This window comes from Cherax quadricarinatus, chromosome 49, assembly GCF_038502225.1.
Source record: "Cherax quadricarinatus isolate ZL_2023a chromosome 49, ASM3850222v1, whole genome shotgun sequence".
Classification (NCBI taxonomy): domain Eukaryota; kingdom Metazoa; phylum Arthropoda; class Malacostraca; order Decapoda; family Parastacidae; genus Cherax; species Cherax quadricarinatus.
The window spans coordinates 25,000,724-25,020,771 of record NC_091340.1 but is presented as its reverse complement, the minus strand read 5'-3'; the positions used below and the strand labels follow the sequence as shown (position 1 = coordinate 25,020,771).

The 20,048-nt window shown below is 41.1% G+C and overlaps 1 protein-coding gene across 1 annotated transcript in view; it reads right to left on the bottom strand.

The window, feature by feature from the left end:
- Positions 1–19,606, bottom strand: part of LOC128697092 (aminoacylase-1) — a 73,286-nt gene extending 53,680 nt beyond the window's left edge. Inside the window, exon 1 of the mRNA XM_070095262.1 lies at positions 19,453–19,606. Coding sequence (XP_069951363.1) covers positions 19,453–19,525 — 73 coding nt within the window. The 5' untranslated portion in view covers positions 19,526–19,606. The remainder of the gene's footprint in view (positions 1–19,452) is intronic.
- Between the last annotated feature and the right edge of the window lie 442 nt (positions 19,607–20,048).

The window sequence follows — 20,048 nt, the reverse complement described above, 5'->3', positions numbered from 1 at the left end:
CTATGGAGAGGGAGCATGGACACGGGGGTCGTCCCACAGTTACTAAAAGCAACAGACATAGCCCCACTCCACAAAGGTGGCAGTAGAACAATAACAAAAAACTACAGACCAATAGCACTAACATCCCATATCATAAAAATATTTGAAAGGGTCCTAAGAAGCAAGATCGTCACCCATCTAGATACCCATCAGTTACACAACCCAGGGCAACATGGGTTTAGAGCAGGTCGCTCCTGTCTGTCTCAACTTCTGGATCACTACGACAAGGTCCTGGATGCACTAGAAGACAAAAAGAATGCAGATGTAATATACACAGACTTTGCAAAAGCCTTCGACAAGTGTGACCATGGTGTAATAGCGCACAAAATGCGTGCTAAAGGAATAACAGGAAAAGTTGGTAGATGGATCTATAATTTCCTCACAAACAGAACACAAAGAGCAGTAGTAAACAGAGTAAAGTCGGCAACGGTGAAAAGCTCTGTTCCACAAGGCACAGTACTCGCTCCCATCTTGTTTCTCATCCTCATATCTGACATAGACAGGGATGTCAGCCACAGCACCGTGTCTTCCTTTGCAGATGACACCCAAATCTGCATGACAGTGTCTTCCATTGCAGACACTGCAAGGCTCCAGGCGGACATCAACCAAATCTTTCAGTGTTTTTTTAAGTTTAATCTCTTTATTATGCACCCCATACCCATCCTGTGGGCGGTAGTCAAAAGATTACAGAGGTACATAATGGGTCCAGGGACTGGGCCTCAAAGTTTTGATAGCTGAGCAAGTTACAAAGGTAATGAACTCACAATTTACAAAGGTAATGAAGTCACAATTTACAAAGGTAATGAACTCCAGGTAGGTCTGGTCACAATCATGACAAGTTACAAAGGTATTTACAGATTACAGAGGTACGTAATGGGTCCAGGGACTGGGCCCCCAAGGTTTTGATAGCTGAACTAGGTACAAAGGTAATGAACTCACAAGTTACAAAGGTAATGAATCCTGTAAGAATGGTTACTTACGTTTATACATGGCTACAATTATGAACAAATTATAGAGTACTGAGCAATTCACACTTCCACACCCAGTCACAACTGTAGTGAGTTACTGGTGCAAATATTGATTGTTGAGTCACACACACACACACTGGAGGGCAGGAGAGATAGGGGGGACATGATTGTGGAAAATACTGTATATATTTTCCAGAAATTCAGTATTTATATGTATATAGATGGCCATACTGTATTTAATAACATTTATATCATAGAAAATGGGAAACTGAGCCTGGGGAGAAGGGACAGTCGCCATTATGGTTTTGAATTTTGTATAAACGTTGGTGTAATGGGAAGAATTTTTCGTGCTCTAGAGGTTAAAATTGTGTTGACACCTCTCAAATAGGAGGCGAAATTGGTGGATGTGCATTCCTGCATAACTTGAGATATCAGACGACTGGACAAGACAGCTCCAGGAACCTCAGATAAGCTCTCTAGATTTGTGTGTAATTCTGGCCAGCATTATTTTCATAGATTTAGTTAGAGTGAGGTTTTCTGAGTATGATACACATTAATCTCCAGTCAAATTGGTGAGTGATATTAAGATATATTTTCCTTCTGTTATGTAATTGTATATATATAACCATTTATTATTTTTAATATACAGTCCACAAATTTATATATTTACCAGTATTCCTGGTGTATGTATATTTCATTTAATTAATAGGTCCAGAGCAACTTGTGGTTATGACAGTGGTAGGTATCGAAGGGGGACATTTTTGCGACCTAGGTGTCCCAAATTCCTACTTGTCTATGTAACATTGATAAATAATAATCTTTGTTATCATTTACTGTTATGTACATAATTAGTTACATTCAGATAAATGCAATTTTCTACATTTAATTTGCCCGTTGGTCCTTCTTGAACCGGAGGTAATTAGTGAAGTCATTAATTAGTTAATTACTTAATAATTATATGTGAAATGACAGGAGGTGGATGTTAAGTCTGGATAATTTACTTAATGTGTAGTGGATTATAATTATTACAATATTAACTTGGATAAGTCAAGTGTGGCTAAAGATTATATTAATGTGTATAAGTGTATGTGTAATTGATAAGACAAGTGTGGCTAATTATATTGTATATAATATTAATTTTGCTATGCCAAATTCTGGCAAGGATTTATATTTGTATAATATTAATTTTGATAAGCCAAGTCTGGCTAAAGGTTTGTTTGTATTAATGTACATTTAAAATTTATATTATAATTTTTTACATGTAGTTGCTGAGCTCAAGTAGCTGGGATTTATTCAAAGGTAGGTTGTGTCAGTGTTGTGAGTTGTAATCAGTGTTATTAATTGGGTTGAATTTAATACATTGCATCATGGCTGAAAATGAGGAAATTAATATAGAAGACAAACATATGGAATATCGAGCAAAGAAAGCATCACTGCAAGCTAGGAAGGGTCATGTAACCAAGGCATATAATAAATGTTTGGAATTAATGAATCAAGAAACTGTGAATATTGATGATTTAAAATTGTATTTAGATGCTTTAGGTAATAGATATGATTCATACAAATTATATTACAACAAATATGAAGGAGATTTGTTAGTAAACTGTGTAGATGAGACTGAAGTAGATCTCATGATTAATCAGTATTATGAATTAGAGGAAAAGATTCTTTCTTGTAAAAGTCAGGCCTTGAATAAATTAAAATGTGTAAACCAGGCAGTTGGTCAGTCTGCTCCAACAAATAATATGTCTTTGCCAAAACTCCCAGAATTGTGTTTGCCTGTGTTTAATCCTGGAGAAAATTGGGAGGAATTTTGGTCAATTTTCAAAGCAGCTGTGCAAGATAGGAGTGATCTAGCCTGTGTAACTAAATTATTTTACCTCAAAGGACAGGTAAGAGGAGATGCTCACATACTCATACAAGCCTTTCCCAATGTAGATGACTCTTACAAGGAAGCAGTTGACTTGTTGAAGGTCACTTATGGTAATAGAGAACAAAGTAGGTTGGATCTAGTGAATATCATTGTTAATTTAAAATCTCCAGATCACACTTACAAAGGTTTACAGCAGTTTAGAGTTAAACTGGAGAGCACTCAAAACTTTAAGTAATAAATATAATCTGAAGGACAACATCAAAGCTGCTTTCATAGAAAACCTGGAAGCTTTCTACAACAGATGGGAACATAAAAAGTCTGGGCTGAATGGTACTGCCCTTGATACTGGCCATGTAGTCACAAACTGTAAGGCTGGAGGTGATGTCCTGGGAGACAGTAATAGTAAAGCTGGAGGTGCTGTCCTGGGAGACAGTAATGGTGAAGCTGGAGGTGCTGTCCTGGGAGACAGAAATGGTGAAGCTGGAGATACTGTCCTGGGAGACAGTAATGGTGAAGCTGGAGGTGCTGTCCTGGGAGACAGAAATGGTGAAGCTGGAGATACTGTCCTGGGAGACAGTAATGGTGAAGCTGGAGATTTTGTCCAGGTAGTCGGGAATTATACGCAGGAAGGAATACATATAAATGACCTAATAGGGGACAGGAGCCATAGTAGGGAAACAAGTGTAGTCAAAGATAAGATAAAACCAATATTGCAAACTAGAAATTCCGCAGGAAATAGCAAACAAGAGGACTCCAATAGCAATAGTGAGGATAAATTACCAAAAACAACTGGTGGGAGCTCCATTGTTGGTGCTAGGGAGGATAGAAGTAAGACAGGGAAACATGCACCAACAGGGAATACAGTCACAGAAACCCAAGGCAAGCGGAAACCAAGCCTGTGCACATACTATGCACTTGGTATCTGCTGGCATGGTAAATCTGGAAAAACAGATGGGACGTGCAACTATGACCACCCTAGAAAATGCCATGCCCATATGACAACAGGAAAATGCAAACTCCCTTCCTGTAAGCTTTTTCACCCTGAAATGTGTACCTCTTCAGTACAGGAAAGACTGTGCTATAACTTAAATTGCCAGGCATACCATCTAAAGGGGACAAAAAGATACAAAACATCCAGGCCATGGGAAAACCTGGGTAGCCACAGCCACTCAAGAGGGAGAGGTTTTTTAGTGCCAGGAAGGAAAAAAAACTGGCAGGAAATGGCAGAAATCGTACACCAAATCCAGTCATTCCTGGAGTGGAACCACAGTCGATGGCCTCCACTCCAAACCAACAGATACAGATACTAATGCCGGAAAAAAAATCCCCCCCCAGTACCAACAATACCACCAGTCTGATAACATTCTTCTTTGCAAATATACAGGGTCTAAAGCCAGCAACAAACAACAAAATACCTTTCATCCGTGGACTGCTTGCAGAGGCAAAGGCAATGTTCGCGGCTTTCACTGAGACCCACATAAAGGATCACTTGGACAATGAAATATGGATCCCAGGTTACAACCTATACAGATGTGACAGAGTGAACAGGCAAAAGGGGGGGGGGTTGGCCTGTACATTGCAGAGTCACTTGTTTGCACAGAACTGCTTAATGCCTCAAATGACGTAGTGGAAGTTTTAGCAGTAAAGGTCGAGAACCAAAACCTAGTCATTGTGGTAGTCTACAAGCCTCCGGATGCAACATCCCAGCAATTCCAGGAACAGCTGTTAAAAATTGACCACTGTCTGGAAAATCTTCCAGCTCCTGCACCCAACATCTTGCTCCTGGGGGATTTCAACTTAAGGCACCTAAAATGGAGGAATATAGCAAATAATATTGTTGCAGTAATAACACCAGGAGGCAGCTCTGATGAAAACTCACACTCACACGAGCTTTTAAATCTCTGCACAAAATTCAATTTAAACCAGCAAATAATAGAGCCTACTAGACTGGAGAATACACTAGACCTCATATTCACTAACAATGATGATCTGATAAGAAATGTCACCATATCAAAAACAATATACTCAGATCACAACATAATTGAGGTTCAGACATGTATGCGAGGAGCCCCAGACCGACAAAATGAGACTAGTCACGAGGGAGCATTCACCAAATTCAACTTCAATAACAAAAACATAAAGTGGGACCAAGTAAACCAAGTCCTAACCGATATAAGCTGGGAAGATATACTAAGCAACACAGACCCAAACTTATGCCTAGAACAGATTAACTCGGTGGCACTCGATGTATGCACAAGGCTTATTCCTCTAAGAAAAAGGAGGAGTAGATGTAAAATAGAAAGAGACAGGCGCTCCCTTTACAGGCGACGGAAAAGAATAACAGAGCGGCTAAAAGAGGTCAATATATCTGAAATGCGCTGGGAGACACTGGTCAGAGAAATAGCAAGCATCGAACTTAAGCTAAAAGAATCCTTTAGGAGTCAGGAATCGCGGGAAGAACTAAAAGCTATAAATGAAATCGAAAGAAACCCAAAGTATTTCTTCTCCTATGCCAAATCAAAATCGAGAACAACGCCCAGTATTGGGCCCCTACTTAAACAAGATGGGTCCTACACAGATGACAGCAAGGAAATGAGTGAGCTACTCAAGTCCCAATATGACTCAGTTTTTAGCAAGCCGCTAACCAGACTGAGAGTCGAAGATCAAAATGAATTTTTTATGAGAGAGCCACAAAATTTGATTAACACAAGCCTATCCGATGTTATCCTGACGCCAAATGACTTCGAACAGGCGATAAATGACATGCCCATGCACTCTGCCCCAGGGCCAGACTCATGGAACTCTGTGTTCATCAAGAACTGCAAGAAGCCCCTATCACGAGCCTTTTCCATCCTATGGAGAGGGAGCATGGACACGGGGGTCGTCCCTCAGTTACTAAAAACAACAGACATAGCCCCACTCCACAAAGGGGGCAGTAAAGCAACAGCAAAGAACTACAGACCAATAGCACTAACATCCCATATCATAAAAATCTTTGAAAGGGTCCTAAGAAGCAAGATCACCACCCATCTAGAAACCCATCAGTTACACAACCCAGGGCAACATGGGTTTAGAACAGGTCGCTCCTGTCTGTCTCAACTACTGGATCACTACGACAAGGTCCTAAATGCACTAGAAGACAAAAAGAATGCAGATGTAATATATACAGACTTTGCAAAAGCCTTCGACAAGTGTGACCATGGCGTAATAGCGCACAAAATGCGCGCTAAAGGAATAACAGGAAAAGTCGGTCGATGGATCTATAATTTCCTCACTAACAGAACACAGAGAGTAGTCGTCAACAGAGTAAAGTCCGAGGCAGCTACGGTGAAAAGCTCTGTTCCACAAGGCACAGTACTAGCTCCCATCTTGTTCCTCATCCTCATATCCGACATAGACAAGGATGTCAGCCACAGCACCGTGTCTTCCTTTGCAGATGACACCCGAATCTGCATGACAGTGTCTTCCATTGCAGACACTGCAAGGCTCCAGGCGGACATCAACCAAATCTTTCAGTGGGCTGCAGAAAACAATATGAAGTTCAACGATGAGAAATTTCAATTACTCAGATATGGTAAACATGAGGAAATTAAATCTTCATCAGAGTACAAAACAAATTCTGGCCACAAAATAGAGCGAAACACCAACGTCAAAGACCTGGGAGTGATTATGTCGGAGGATCTCACCTTCAAGGACCATAACATTGTATCAATCGCATCTGCTAGAAAAATGACAGGATGGATAATGAGAACCTTCAAAACTAGGGAGGCCAAGCCCATGATGACACTCTTCAGGTCACTTGTTCTATCTAGGCTGGAATATTGCTGCACTCTAACAGCACCTTTCAAGGCAGGTGAAATTGCCGACCTAGAAAATGTACAGAGAACTTTCACCGCGCGCATAACGGAGATAAAACACCTCAATTACTGGGAGCGCTTGAGGTTTCTAAACCTGTATTCCCTGGAAAGCAGGAGGGAGAGATACATGACTATATACACCTGGAAAATCCTAGAGGGACTAGTACCGAACTTGCACACGAAAATCACTCACTACGAAAGCAAAAGACTTGGCAGACGATGCACCATCCCCCCAATGAAAAGCAGGGGTGTCACTAGCACGTTAAGAGACCATATAATAAGTGTCAGGGGCCCGTGACTGTTCAACTGCCTCCCAGCACACATAAGGGGGATTACCAACAGACCCCTGGCAGTCTTCAAGCTGGCACTGGACAAGCACCTAAAGTCAGTTCCTGATCAGCCGGGCTGTGGCTCGTACGTTGGTTTGCGTGCAGCCAGCAGCAACAGCCTGGTTGATCAGGCGCTGATCCACCAGGAGGCCTGGTCACAGACCGGGCCGCGGGGGCATTGACCCCCGAAACTCTCTCCAGGTAAACTCCAGGTAAACTCCAGACTGGTTATTGAGTGCCATAGTACAGAATAAATTAAGCTGTAAAACACTTTAATGGCTCTCAAACAAATATCACAAGGGTTATTTTGGTCTGGAGGAAATAAGACTAGGTCTACAGGAGTTAATTGTGCAGTTGCAGACCAGCCAACTAACTCATTTTAAAGATGCAACACATAATAACTTTGATGTATCTGCCAAGTTTCACCAAGGGAAAAATTATCCCAATGTTAATAATCAAAATTCATTTCCTAAAAAGAGTTACATAGGTGCATATCAAGTAGCAAGAATCAGAAATAATGATTCTCCACAAGGTAAGAAGAATAAGTACCCTCCTAAGAGTAGCACAGTTAATAAGAAACCAGTCAAAGAAAGGAGAGATTGTCTTTTCTGTCAGGGTACTCATTTTTCTAAGAATTGCAATGCATACAATTCATGGAATGATAAAGTTGAAAGATTGGAGGAACTTGACAGATGCATCAGGTGTTTAGGTAATCACAATGTAAAGGATTGTCATGCCAAATTAAACAACTGTTATCAATGCCACAAAGGAAGACACCATATAGTCATGTGTAAAGGTCTATATGATAATGTTGATAATAATGATAATGTTGACAATCCTGACACAACAGTAGCTAATGTAAAAATTGCTGCTAATGTTAATAATGATCGTTTTGCTGAAGTAGCCTTACCTGTGTTACAGGTAAAAATTGATGATGAAAGGCATAAATCAAAAAATGTAACTGCATTATTGGACCAGGGATCCCAGCGTACTTTCAGAGAACGTAAATGTCTTGATGGTATGAAACTACAGATGGGAGATCCCACAACTTTAAAATTATCTGGTTTTCTCTCGGATAAAAGGGCTCAATTGTATGACACTGTTTATGTAACTGTCAGGCTGGGCAATGAGAAAAAACATGTTAATGCAGTAATTGTAGATAGACTTCCAGAGAAAATATCTACAGCAGGGCTTAGTAAAGCTACAGAAAGACTCTCACATAATGTAAATTTAGCACCTTCTGGTGTAAGTGATGATTCTGTAGGCCCAATAAATATTTTGATAGGTAGTGACTATTATGCCTCCTTTGTAAAGGGTATGGTAAAGAAATGTGGTGTCACCCTTTTGAAGACTGCTGGAGGTCATGAAATGTATGGTAGGATTCCTCGTAATAATAATTCTTACCTGGAGAGAGTTTCGGGGGTCAACGCCCCCGCGGCCCGGTCTGTGACCAGGCCTCCTGGTGGATCAGCGCCTGATCAACCAGGCTGTTGCTGCTGGCTGCACGCAAACCAACGTACGAGCCACAGCCCGGCTGATCAGGAACTGACTTTAGGTGATTGTCCAGTGCCAGCTTGAAGACTGCCAGGGGTCTGTTGGTAATCCCCCTTATGTGTGCTGGGAGGCAGTTGAACAGTCTCGGGCCCCTGACACTTATTGTATGGTCTCTTAACGTGCTAGTGACACCCCTGCTTTTCATTGGGGGGATGGTGCATCGTCTGCCAAGTCTTTTGCTTTCGTAGTGAGTGATTTTCGTGTGCAAGTTCGGTACTAGTCCCTCTAGGATTTTCCAGGTGTATATAATCATGTATCTCTCCCTCCTGCGTTCCAGGGAATACAGGTTTAGAAACCTCAAGCGCTCCCAGTAATTGAGGTGTTTTATCTCCGTTATGCGCGCCGTGAAAGTTCTCTGTACATTTTCTAGGTCGGCAATTTCACCTGCCTTGAAAGGTGCTGTTAGAGTGCAGCAATATTCCAGCCTAGATAGAACAAGTGACCTGAAGAGTGTCATCATGGGCTTGGCCTCCCTAGTTTTGAAGGTTCTCATTATCCATCCTGTCATTTTTCTAGCAGATGCGATTGATACAATGTTATGGTCCTTGAAGGTGAGATCCTCCGACATAATCACTCCCAGGTCTTTGACGTTGGTGTTTCGCTCTATTTTGTGGCCAGAATTTGTTTTGTACTCTGATGAAGATTTAATTTCCTCATGTTTACCATATCTGAGTAATTGAAATTTCTCATCGTTGAACTTCATATTGTTTTCTACAGCCCACTGAAAGATTTGGTTGATGTCCGCCTGGAGCCTTGCAGTGTCTGCAATGGAAGACACTGTCATGCAGATTCGGGTGTCATCTGCAAAGGAAGACACGGTGCTGTGGCTGACATCCTTGTCTATGTCGGATATGAGGATGAGGAACAAGATGGGAGCTAGTACTGTGCCTTGTGGAACAGAGCTTTTCACCGTAGCTGCCTCGGACTTTACTCTGTTGACGACTACTCTCTGTGTTCTGTTAGTGAGGAAATTATAGATCCATCGACCGACTTTTCCTGTTATTCCTTTAGCGCGCATTTTGTGCGCTATTACGCCATGGTCACACTTGTCGAAGGCTTTTGCAAAGTCTGTATATATTACATCTGCATTCTTTTTGTCTTCTAGTGCATTTAGGACCTTGTCGTAGTGATCCAGTAGTTGAGACAGACAGGAGCGACCTGTTCTAAACCCATGTTGCCCTGGGTTGTGTAACTGATGGGTTTCTAGATGGGTGGTGATCTTGCTTCTTAGGACCCTTTCAAAGATTTTTATGATATGGGATGTTAGTGCTATTGGTCTGTAGTTCTTTGCTGTTGCTTTACTGCCCCCTTTGTGGAGTGGGGCTATGTCTGTTGTTTTTAGTAACTGAGGGACGACCCCCGTGTCCATGCTCCCTCTCCATAGGATGGAAAAGGCTCGTGATAGGGGCTTCTTGCAGTTCTTGATGAACACAGAGTTCCATGAGTCTGGCCCTGGGGCAGAGTGCATGGGCATGTCATTTATCGCCTGTTCGAAGTCATTTGGCGTCAGGATAACATCGGATAGGCTTGTGTTAATCAAATTTTGTGGCTCTCTCATAAAAAATTCATTTTGATCTTCGACTCTCAGTCTGGTTAGCGGCTTGCTAAAAACTGAGTCATATTGGGACTTGAGTAGCTCACTCATTTCCTTGTTGTCATCTGTGTAGGACCCATCTTGTTTAAGTAGGGGCCCAATACTGGACGTTGTTCTCGATTTTGATTTGGCATAGGAGAAGAAATACTTTGGGTTTCTTTCGATTTCATTTATGGCTTTTAGTTCTTCCCGCGATTCCTGACTCCTAAAGGATTCTTTTAGCTTAAGTTCGATGCTTGCTATTTCTCTGACCAGTGTCTCCCTGCGCATTTCAGATATATTGACCTCTTTTAGCCGCTCTGTTATTCTTTTCCGTCGCCTGTAAAGGGAGCGCCTGTCTCTTTCTATTTTACATCTACTCCTCCTTTTTCTTAGAGGAATAAGCCTTGTGCATACATCGAGTGCCACCGAGTTAATCTGTTCTAGGCATAAGTTTGGGTCTGTGTTGCTTAGTATATCTTCCCAGCTTATATCGGTTAGGACTTGGTTTACTTGGTCCCACTTTATGTTTTTGTTATTGAAGTTGAATTTGGTGAATGCTCCCTCGTGACTAGTCTCATTTTGTCGGTCTGGGGCTCCACGCATACATGTCTGAACCTCAATTATGTTGTGATCTGAGTATATTGTTTTTGATATGGTGACATTTCTTATCAGATCATCATTGTTAGTGAAGATGAGGTCTAGTGTATTCTCCAGTCTAGTAGGCTCTATTATTTGCTGGTTTAAATTGAATTTTGTGCAGAGATTTAAAAGCTCGTGTGAGTGTGAGTTTTCATCAGAGCTGCCTCCTGGTGTTATTACTGCAACAATATTATTTGCTATATTCCTCCATTTTAGGTGCCTTAAGTTGAAATCCCCCAGGAGCAAGATGTTGGGTGCAGGAGCTGGAAGATTTTCCAGACAGTGGTCAATTTTTAACAGCTGTTCCTGGAATTGCTGGGATGTTGCATCCGGAGGCTTGTAGACTACCACAATGACTAGGTTTTGGTTCTCGACCTTTACTGCTAAAACTTCCACTATGTCATTTGAGGCATTAAGCAGTTCTGTGCAAACAAGTGACTCTGCAATGTACAGGCCAACCCCCCCCTTTTGCCTGTTCACTCTGTCACATCTGTATAGGTTGTAACCTGGGATCCATATTTCGTTGTCCAAGTGATCCTTTATGTGGGTCTCAGTGAAAGCCGCGAACATTGCCTTTGCCTCTGCAAGCAGTCCACGGATGAAAGGTATTTTGTTGTTTGTTGCTGGCTTTAGACCCTGTATATTTGCAAAGAAGAATGTTATCGGACTGGTGGTATTGTTGGTACTGGGGGGGGATTTTTTTTCCGGCATTAGTATCTGTATCTGTTGGTTTGGAGTGGAGGCCATCGACTGTGGTTCCACTCCAGGAATGACTGGATTTGGTGTACGATTTCTGCCATTTCCTGCCAGTTTTTTTTCCTTCCTGGCACTAAAAAACCTCTCCCTCTTGAGTGGCTGTGGCTACCCAGGTTTTCCCATGGCCTGGATGTTTTGTATCTTTTTGTCCCCTTTAGATGGTATGCCTGGCAATTTAAGTTATAGCACAGTCTTTCCTGTACTGAAGAGGTACACATTTCAGGGTGAAAAAGCTTACAGGAAGGGAGTTTGCATTTTCCTGTTGTCATATGGGCATGACATTTTCTAGGGTGGTCATAGTTGCATGTCCCATCTGTTTTTCCAGATTTCCCATGCCAGCAGATACCAAGTGCATAGTATGTGCACAGGCTTGGTTTCCGTTTGCCTTGGGTTTCTGTGACTGTATTCCCTGTTGGTGCATGGTTCCCTGTCTTCTTGACTAGAGGAAACTACAAATACCATAACTGTTGTGTCTTACTCATGAAGTTGTACCCCAGTATAATTCTTCCATAGAGGATGGTGTTGAGCCAGTGCATAAATTGTGGGAATTAGACAGCATTGGAATAAATGTAAATGAAGAAAGTCCAGACGATTCTTTTACTCAGGATCAATACCTAAGAGATGTAAAATTTGAATCTGGACAATACTGGGTACGACTTCCGTGGAGACTGAACCATCCAGAATTGCCCACTAATTACAGAATGGCATATGGACAGTTAAAGGCTCAGCTCCGCAAACTGAGTAAGACACCAGAATTGTTAACTGCCTATAATGATATAATTGCTGAGCAGTTAATTAATAAATTTATAGAAGAGGTACCTCCTGAGCAAGCCAAAATTTATGGTAACTGTTTGCCACATCACGGAGAAACAACGGGCAAATTAAATGTGGAAAATTGCATTTATCTGAATGTAACTAATTATGTACATAACAGTAAATGATAACAAAGATAATTATTATTTATCAATGTTACATAGACAAGTAGGAATTTGGGACACCTAGGTCGCAAAAATGTCCCCCTTCGATACCTACCACTGTCATAACCACAAGTTGCTCTGGACCTATTAATTAAATGAAATATACATACACCAGGAATACTGGTAAATATATAAATTTGTGGACTGTATATTAAAAATAATAAATGGTTATATATATACACAATTACATAACAAAAGGAAAATATATCTTAATATCACTCACCAATTTGACTGGAGATTAATGTGTATCATACTCAGAAAACCTCACTCAAACTAAATCTATGAAAATAATGCTGGCCAGAATTACACACAAATCTAGAGAGCTTATCTGAGGTTCCTGGAGCTGTCTTGTCCAGTCGTCTGATATCTCAAGTTATGCAGGAATGCACATCCACCAATTTCGCCTCCTATTTGAGAGGTGTCAACACAATTTTAACCTCTAGAGGACGAAAAATTCTTCCCATTACACCAACGTTTATACAAAATTCAAAACTAAAATGGCGACTGTCCCTTCTCCCCAGGCTCAGTTTCCCATTTTCTATGACATAAATGTTATTAAATACAGTATGGCCATCTATATACATATAAATACTGAATTTCTGGAAAATATATACAGTATTTTCCACAATTATAACGACGTACAAAATACTGAGAAGAATTGACAAGGTGGACAAAGACAGGATGTTCCAGAGACTGGACACAACAAGGGGACACAGTTGGAAGCTGAAGACACAGATGAATCACAGGGATGTTAGGAAGTATTTCTTCAGCCACAGAGTAGTCAGTAAGTGGAATAGTTTGGGAAGCGATGTAGTGGAGGCAGGATCAATACATAGCTTTAAGCAGAGGTACGATAAAGCTCATGGTTCAGGGAGAGTGACCTAGTGGCGACCAGTGACGAGGCGGGGCCAGGAGCTATGACTCGACCCCTGCAACCACAAATAGGTGAGCACAAATAGGTGAGTACACACACACACACACAAACACACACACACTGAGTGTACTTGCTGCAGCCGCAGCAAGCAGCAACAAGGCTGCTCCTACTGGGCCTATCCGAACTCCAGTGATGGCCAAGTTGGCAAGTACTGCTGCAACAACATGCAAGGAACCTATAGTGACATAAAAACTGACGGTGACGACAACGAAATGGACTAAATATGACAAAAGAGGGACCGGCATTCAAGTACCAGACCTGCTGCCAGACGTGAACCAGACATGAGACGTTTTCCACTACAATTTATTTATTTATTTATTTATTTAAAAATTTGAGCACACATACAGAGGTACAAAAAATACAGATAAGAAATAACTGACCTCCATATCAACTGCACCAGTGTTTAACGGGAAGACAACATGGCAGAAAACCTGATCAACTAAATCTCCAAGGAAATGACAGGTCTGTAGGACTTTTTTCTTCAGTGCCAAACGAGGGAAAGAATTGAGCCTTTAAACATGGCTGACCGGCATCCAAACAGCCGCTACTGCCAGACGTACAACTAGCGAAGTGAAATTCTCATCTTTACTGACGTTCATCTGTTGACAGTAGCATAAACCATACCCCCGGCCGGGATTGAACCCGCGGTCATAGAGTCTCAAAACTCCAGCCCGTCGCGCTAGCCACTATGGTTTATTTGCAATCGTGTCATTACGATTTCTTAAGTCTTGACAGTAGCATCATATCTGTACCACCATCATATCACCTGTACCAGTGCTAACGAGAGGGAAACACAGGAGACATCGTCAAATCAACAGTACAAAACTCCAAGGTTATAGGTCGGATATCCCTCAGTGCCAGTCGTGAGAAAGAAGTGAATAGTTAAACAGTCAAGGTTAATGTTTTAGTAGCTGACTTATATTCAGCTGACCAGTGTACAGTGAGAGAATCATAGCAGAAAATGCCAAATATATCTATAAACTCAAGGAAAGTCAGGTTGTAGGTGGCGTTACTCCCCTCAGTGTTTTAAAAATGGCTGAGTCAGCAAAACAGGTCAGGCAGTCAACAACACCACACAACCCCCGATAAATGGAACTGAGGAGGATTTGGAAGGATAAAACCAGGGAAAAGTGAGCAGTGAAGAGGGTTTTGAAGAGGAAATTTTACTAGTAATTCAGTGGTGATTGCTAAAGCAGATACTAAGTGTACTAGGGACTGGAAAAGAGAAATAAATATTATTGTATATGAGTAAAAGAGCGAAGAGTGAAAATGGCAGGCATTAGGGGGGTACAGGCTGCCATAATTATATTTATATTTCTTCTTCAATTCCATGAAGAAAGAAATCAGTCATGGGGGCTGGAAAAGATGAATGGAGTAACAGCGCCCTGGACAGTAAAAGCCCAACAGTTGCCATCCTACCAGAAAAGTAAATGTCACTATCGCCGCAAGGTATGGCAACACCGCATACCTAAACAAAAACAGTGGCACACAGCTCTTATTGTAGCGCTCTTAAGTGGTGATATCCAAATTAATCCAGGACCTCAAACTATTGTGCAGAGGCAAAACAGACAGATAAATGACGGCAATAATGACGGTCTAGTAGCTAGGAATGATAACCTTAACTCCATATGTAATGCATACATAGGTCAATGTGAGACAATACAGCCATTATTATCTCAAACACTACCAAACAGGTGCATACACTGTACTAAAGTACGCATGAAAAACAGAAAAGGCACCTTATGTAAAATGTGTAAGGGGTGGGTGCATGATGGATGTATGTACAATTATAGCAACGGTGCCAGAATTCATTTCGTGTGTAACAAATGCACTTTGGCACAGTTACCCTTTAGCAGTGATGACATTGATTTACCAAATTTTAATACAAATGACCCATTGCCATATATTGATGATTATGATTGTTTTATGAAAACAGGCCTTCACTTTATTCATGTCAATGCAAGATCACTTCTTCCTAAATTGGCAGAGATTAGGATTCTAGCTAACAAAATTAGGGCGGCAGTTATAACCATCTCTAAATCTTGGTTGGATGATACGGTGACTGACGACGAGGTCAAAATAGAAGGTTACAATATAAAACGCTTAGATAGGAACAGAAAGGGTGGTGGAGTATGTGCCTACATTAGAAATGACTTAGCTTACAACCCAAGACCTGATTTAAATAACAATAAACTGGAGATTCTATGGTTTGAAGTGCTGCTTCCTAAGACCAAACCCATCTTAGTAGGAACTAGTTACCGCCCTCCTACCCAGGACCAGTTCTTAGAAGACTTTTTCAGAGTCTTGTCCGGAGTTGAAAACAATTGCGAGACAATAATACTGGGCGACTTCAATATCTGTTTTCAGCAGCAAAATAACGGGCTATGCAAAAGGTACAAGCAAATTCTAGGATTAAATAGTTACACTCAACTAATTAATACTCCAACCCGGATCACACAGTTCTCAGCCACCCTAATTGTCCACATACTTTGTAACCGCTCTGAGAACATTAGTCAGTCAGGCGTCATTACCACAGGTCTTAGTGATCATTTCATCATTTACTGCACCAGGAAAATAACTAGGGATAAGATAGGCCTACACAGGACAATAAAAATGAGGTCAACTAGAAACTACAGTAAAGAAACACTGGTAAATAGGCTACACAATTGTGACTGGACAGAGATAACAAGTTGCACGGACGTAAACGATGCCTGGGAAAAATTCAAAACAATGTTCACTACCATCCTTGATAATATTGCACCAGTTAAAGAGGTTAGGATTAAACGAAGAACTGAACCCTGGATGAATACTGAGATATTAGATAATATGAAATTCAGAGACCAGCTGCTAAAAAGATTTAAAGCAAACAGACAGGATATTGCAGCACTAAATGAATTCCAAAGGGTGAGGAACAGAGTACAGAGACTTATAAAAGGAGCAAAGGCAAAGCACTACTGCTCAAAAATTGAAGAGTATAAGCATAACCCCAGAAAGCTCTGGCAACAACTAAAACAGTTGGGGTATAGCCATAAGCCAGTAGATAGGTCTAACATAGTACTCACTATCGATAATGAGGTATGCCACGAAACATCTAAGGTGGCAAATTGCTTTAATTCATACTACACATCTGTTGCATCAACACTAGTAAGTAAACTACCAGCTGCATCAAATACCTTTAACACAGACTCTGATAAGTTTCAAATATACTATACCAATAAAGGGGTAACCCCAAACAGTTGTCAACTAGTAAGTGTATCTCATGACTTTATTCAAAAAGAACTAAGCAGGTTAAACCCAACTAAGAGCACAGGCCCTGATAACATCCCGTCTAAGTTCCTAAAAGATGGTGCTTCTGAACTGTCAATCCCTATTGCTCACATAATAAATCTATCAATCACCACTAATACAGTACCGGAGGGGTTCAAGGAGGCCAGAGTTACTCCTATCTTCAAGAAAAATAGTAGGTCTGATGTAAGCAACTATAGGCCTGTTAGTATACTCAGTATAATATCTAAAATTCTAGAGAGGGCGGTGTATTCTCAAGTAGTTAAGTACCTTAATGACAACAACATTATCCATAGCTATCAATCGGGCTTTAGAAGATCCTACTCAACCGACACCTCCCTTATTAATCTGATGGATTACCTGAGAACTGAAATGTCAAAGGGGAACCTCATAGGCATGGTAACCTTAGACCTGCAAAAGGCCTTCGATACTGTCAACCACAATATATTATGTAATAAACTTCAAGCTATCGGTATAGGTTCTGTAGACTGGTTTAAATCCTACCTTAGCAACAGGAGACAAATAGTCAAAATCAACAAAACAGAATCAGAACCCCTGCCGATAACATGTGGAGTTCCCCAAGGTAGTATTCTGGTTCCCTTATTATTCTTATGTTATGTCAATGATATGCCTATCAGTGTCAAGTGCAAACTCCTACTGTATGCAGATGACAGTGCTCTGTTAGTGTCAGGTAAAGACCCACAAGATATTGCTAATGTTTTAACACTGGAACTGGAGTCCTGCAGCAAATGGTTAGTAGACAACAAACTATCATTACACCTAGGGAAAACTGAAGCCATTCTCTTTGGCACGAAACATAAACTGAGAAGGGTAAATAATTTTAATGTTCAATGTAATGGGGAGCCCATCACTTTGGTTTCATCAGTAAAATATTTGGGAATCCCCTTTGACCCATGCATGTCAGGAGAATTGATAGGGAACAGTGTAGTAAAGAAAGCGAATGCCAGACTGAAGTTCCTGTATAGACAAGCAGTGTCTACCTACTGAGGCTCGCAGGACCCTATGTCTAGCCCTTATACAATGCCATATGGATTACGCTTGCTCTTCTTGGTACTCTGCCTTGACAAAAAAACTGAAAGATAGACTGCAAATCACCCAGAACAAAATCGTAAGATTCATCCTGGGGCTGGGACCAAGAGAACATGTAGGCCAGGATGAATTACAGCAGTTGGATATGCTGAATGTTGAAGACAGAGTAAAACAACTGAAGCTAAATCATGTTTATAAAATTGCTCACAAACAATGTCCAGAATATCTTGCTGTCAATTTTGTCAAGGTTGGGAACCAAAGCAATCATAGTACTAGGGGGAGAGAGCACAACTTTGTAGTACCCACAGTCAGTGGCCAGGCTTCAAACACCTTTTATTGTACAGCAATAAAGGAATGGAACAGACTACCCGCACATGTCAAAGCCAGTCATAGCATGAACCAGTTCAAGAAGAGTGTCAAAAGGTGTCTGATGAATGAAGCTACAGAAAGGGAGGGGAATTATTTTCTATTTTTTAGCTAACATACGTGTAAATTTTACCTTATTCCTTGTAATGACCCTCGTATTGTAGATAGTCTTAATGACCTTGGTGTAGCAGATAGTCTTTTTAGTATGATAATAAGATGTTATCTTCATTGTAGAATAATAAGAAAATATTATAACCTTTATACTATAATAATAAGGTAAAAGGACCCCAATGGAAATAAGTCACTCTGTCTGACTTTTTTGGGTTATCCTAGGTTCTCTACACATATGCTGCTATGTATGATAATTCTATGTAACTGTATTTGTGTATACCTGAATAAACTTACTTCCTTACTTACTTACACACTAGTCAAGCACGTCAAGAAATTAGAGAAAGTGCAAAGGTTTGCAACAAGACTAGTCCCAGAGCTACGGGGATTGTCCTACGAAGAAAGGTTGAGGGAAATTGGCCTGACGACACTGGAGGCCAGGAGGGTCAGGGGAGACATGATAACGACATACAAAATACTGCGCGGAATAGACAAGGTGGACAAAGACAGGATGTTCCAGAGATGGGACATAGACACAAGAGGTCACAATTGGAAGTTGAAGACTCAGATGAATCAAAGGGATCTTAGGAAGTATTTCTTCAGTCATAGAGTAGTCAAGCCGTGGAATAGCCTAGAAAGTGAAGTAGTGGAGGCGGGAACCATACATAGTTTTAAGGCGAGGTATGATAAAGCTCATGGAGCAGGGAGAGAGAGGACCTAGTAGCAATCAGTGAAGAGGCGGGGCCAGGAGCTATGACTCGACCCCTGCAACCACAAATAGGTGAGAGTACAAATAGGTGAGTACACTCAGTGGGCTGCAGAAAACAATATGAAGTTCAACGATGAGAAATTTCAATTACTCCGATATGGTAAACATGAGGAAATTAAAACTTCATCAGAGTATAAAACAAATTCCGGCCACAAAATAGAGCGAAAAACCAAAGTCAAAGACCTGGGAGTGATCATGTCGGAGGATCTCACCTTCAAGGACCATAACATTGTATCAATCGCTATTGTAAATCCAAAATCTCAATGTACTGTTTGCAAAGACATAAAATAAATAAATAAAATAAATAATTCTAACTTAGCTAGTGACCCCGTGTATTCAAACTGATTGATTGAATAATCTTAATTTGCTAACCATGGTCAGGATTGGGCTGTACAGTTTTAATCCTGATGTAGTTTCTGAAGTTGGTGACAGCCGGATGTTCCATGGATGCTGGCAGACTTACAGCAACTGCAGGAGAGAGAGAACTAGCAGCACCCACCCTCCCTTACAGACGGGGAAACACTGACACGAGTCTGTTCTTCTACAGATATATTAGTAACCAGTGTTGCCAGACGTTGCCGTCTCTCACTAGCTCATAAATAGCTACGTTTGCCTAACTAGTTATAACAATATATACAGACCATAGCTGACATCAATGATATACTGCTATATAGAAAGTCACTTGTTATGTTGAGCATTTTCCGCAAATTAGGTCAGTTTTGCCCCCAGGATGCCACCCACTGTAATGGAAATAAGTCACTGTCTGACTTCTTTGGGTTATCCCAGGTTCTCTACACATATGCTGCTATGTATGATAATTCTATGTAACTGTATTTGTGTATACCTGAATAAATTTACTTACTTACCCACACCAGTCCACTACCACCCAGGATGCGACCCACACTAGTCCACTAAGACCCAGGACGCGACCCACACTAGTCCACTAACACCCAGGATGTGACCCACAC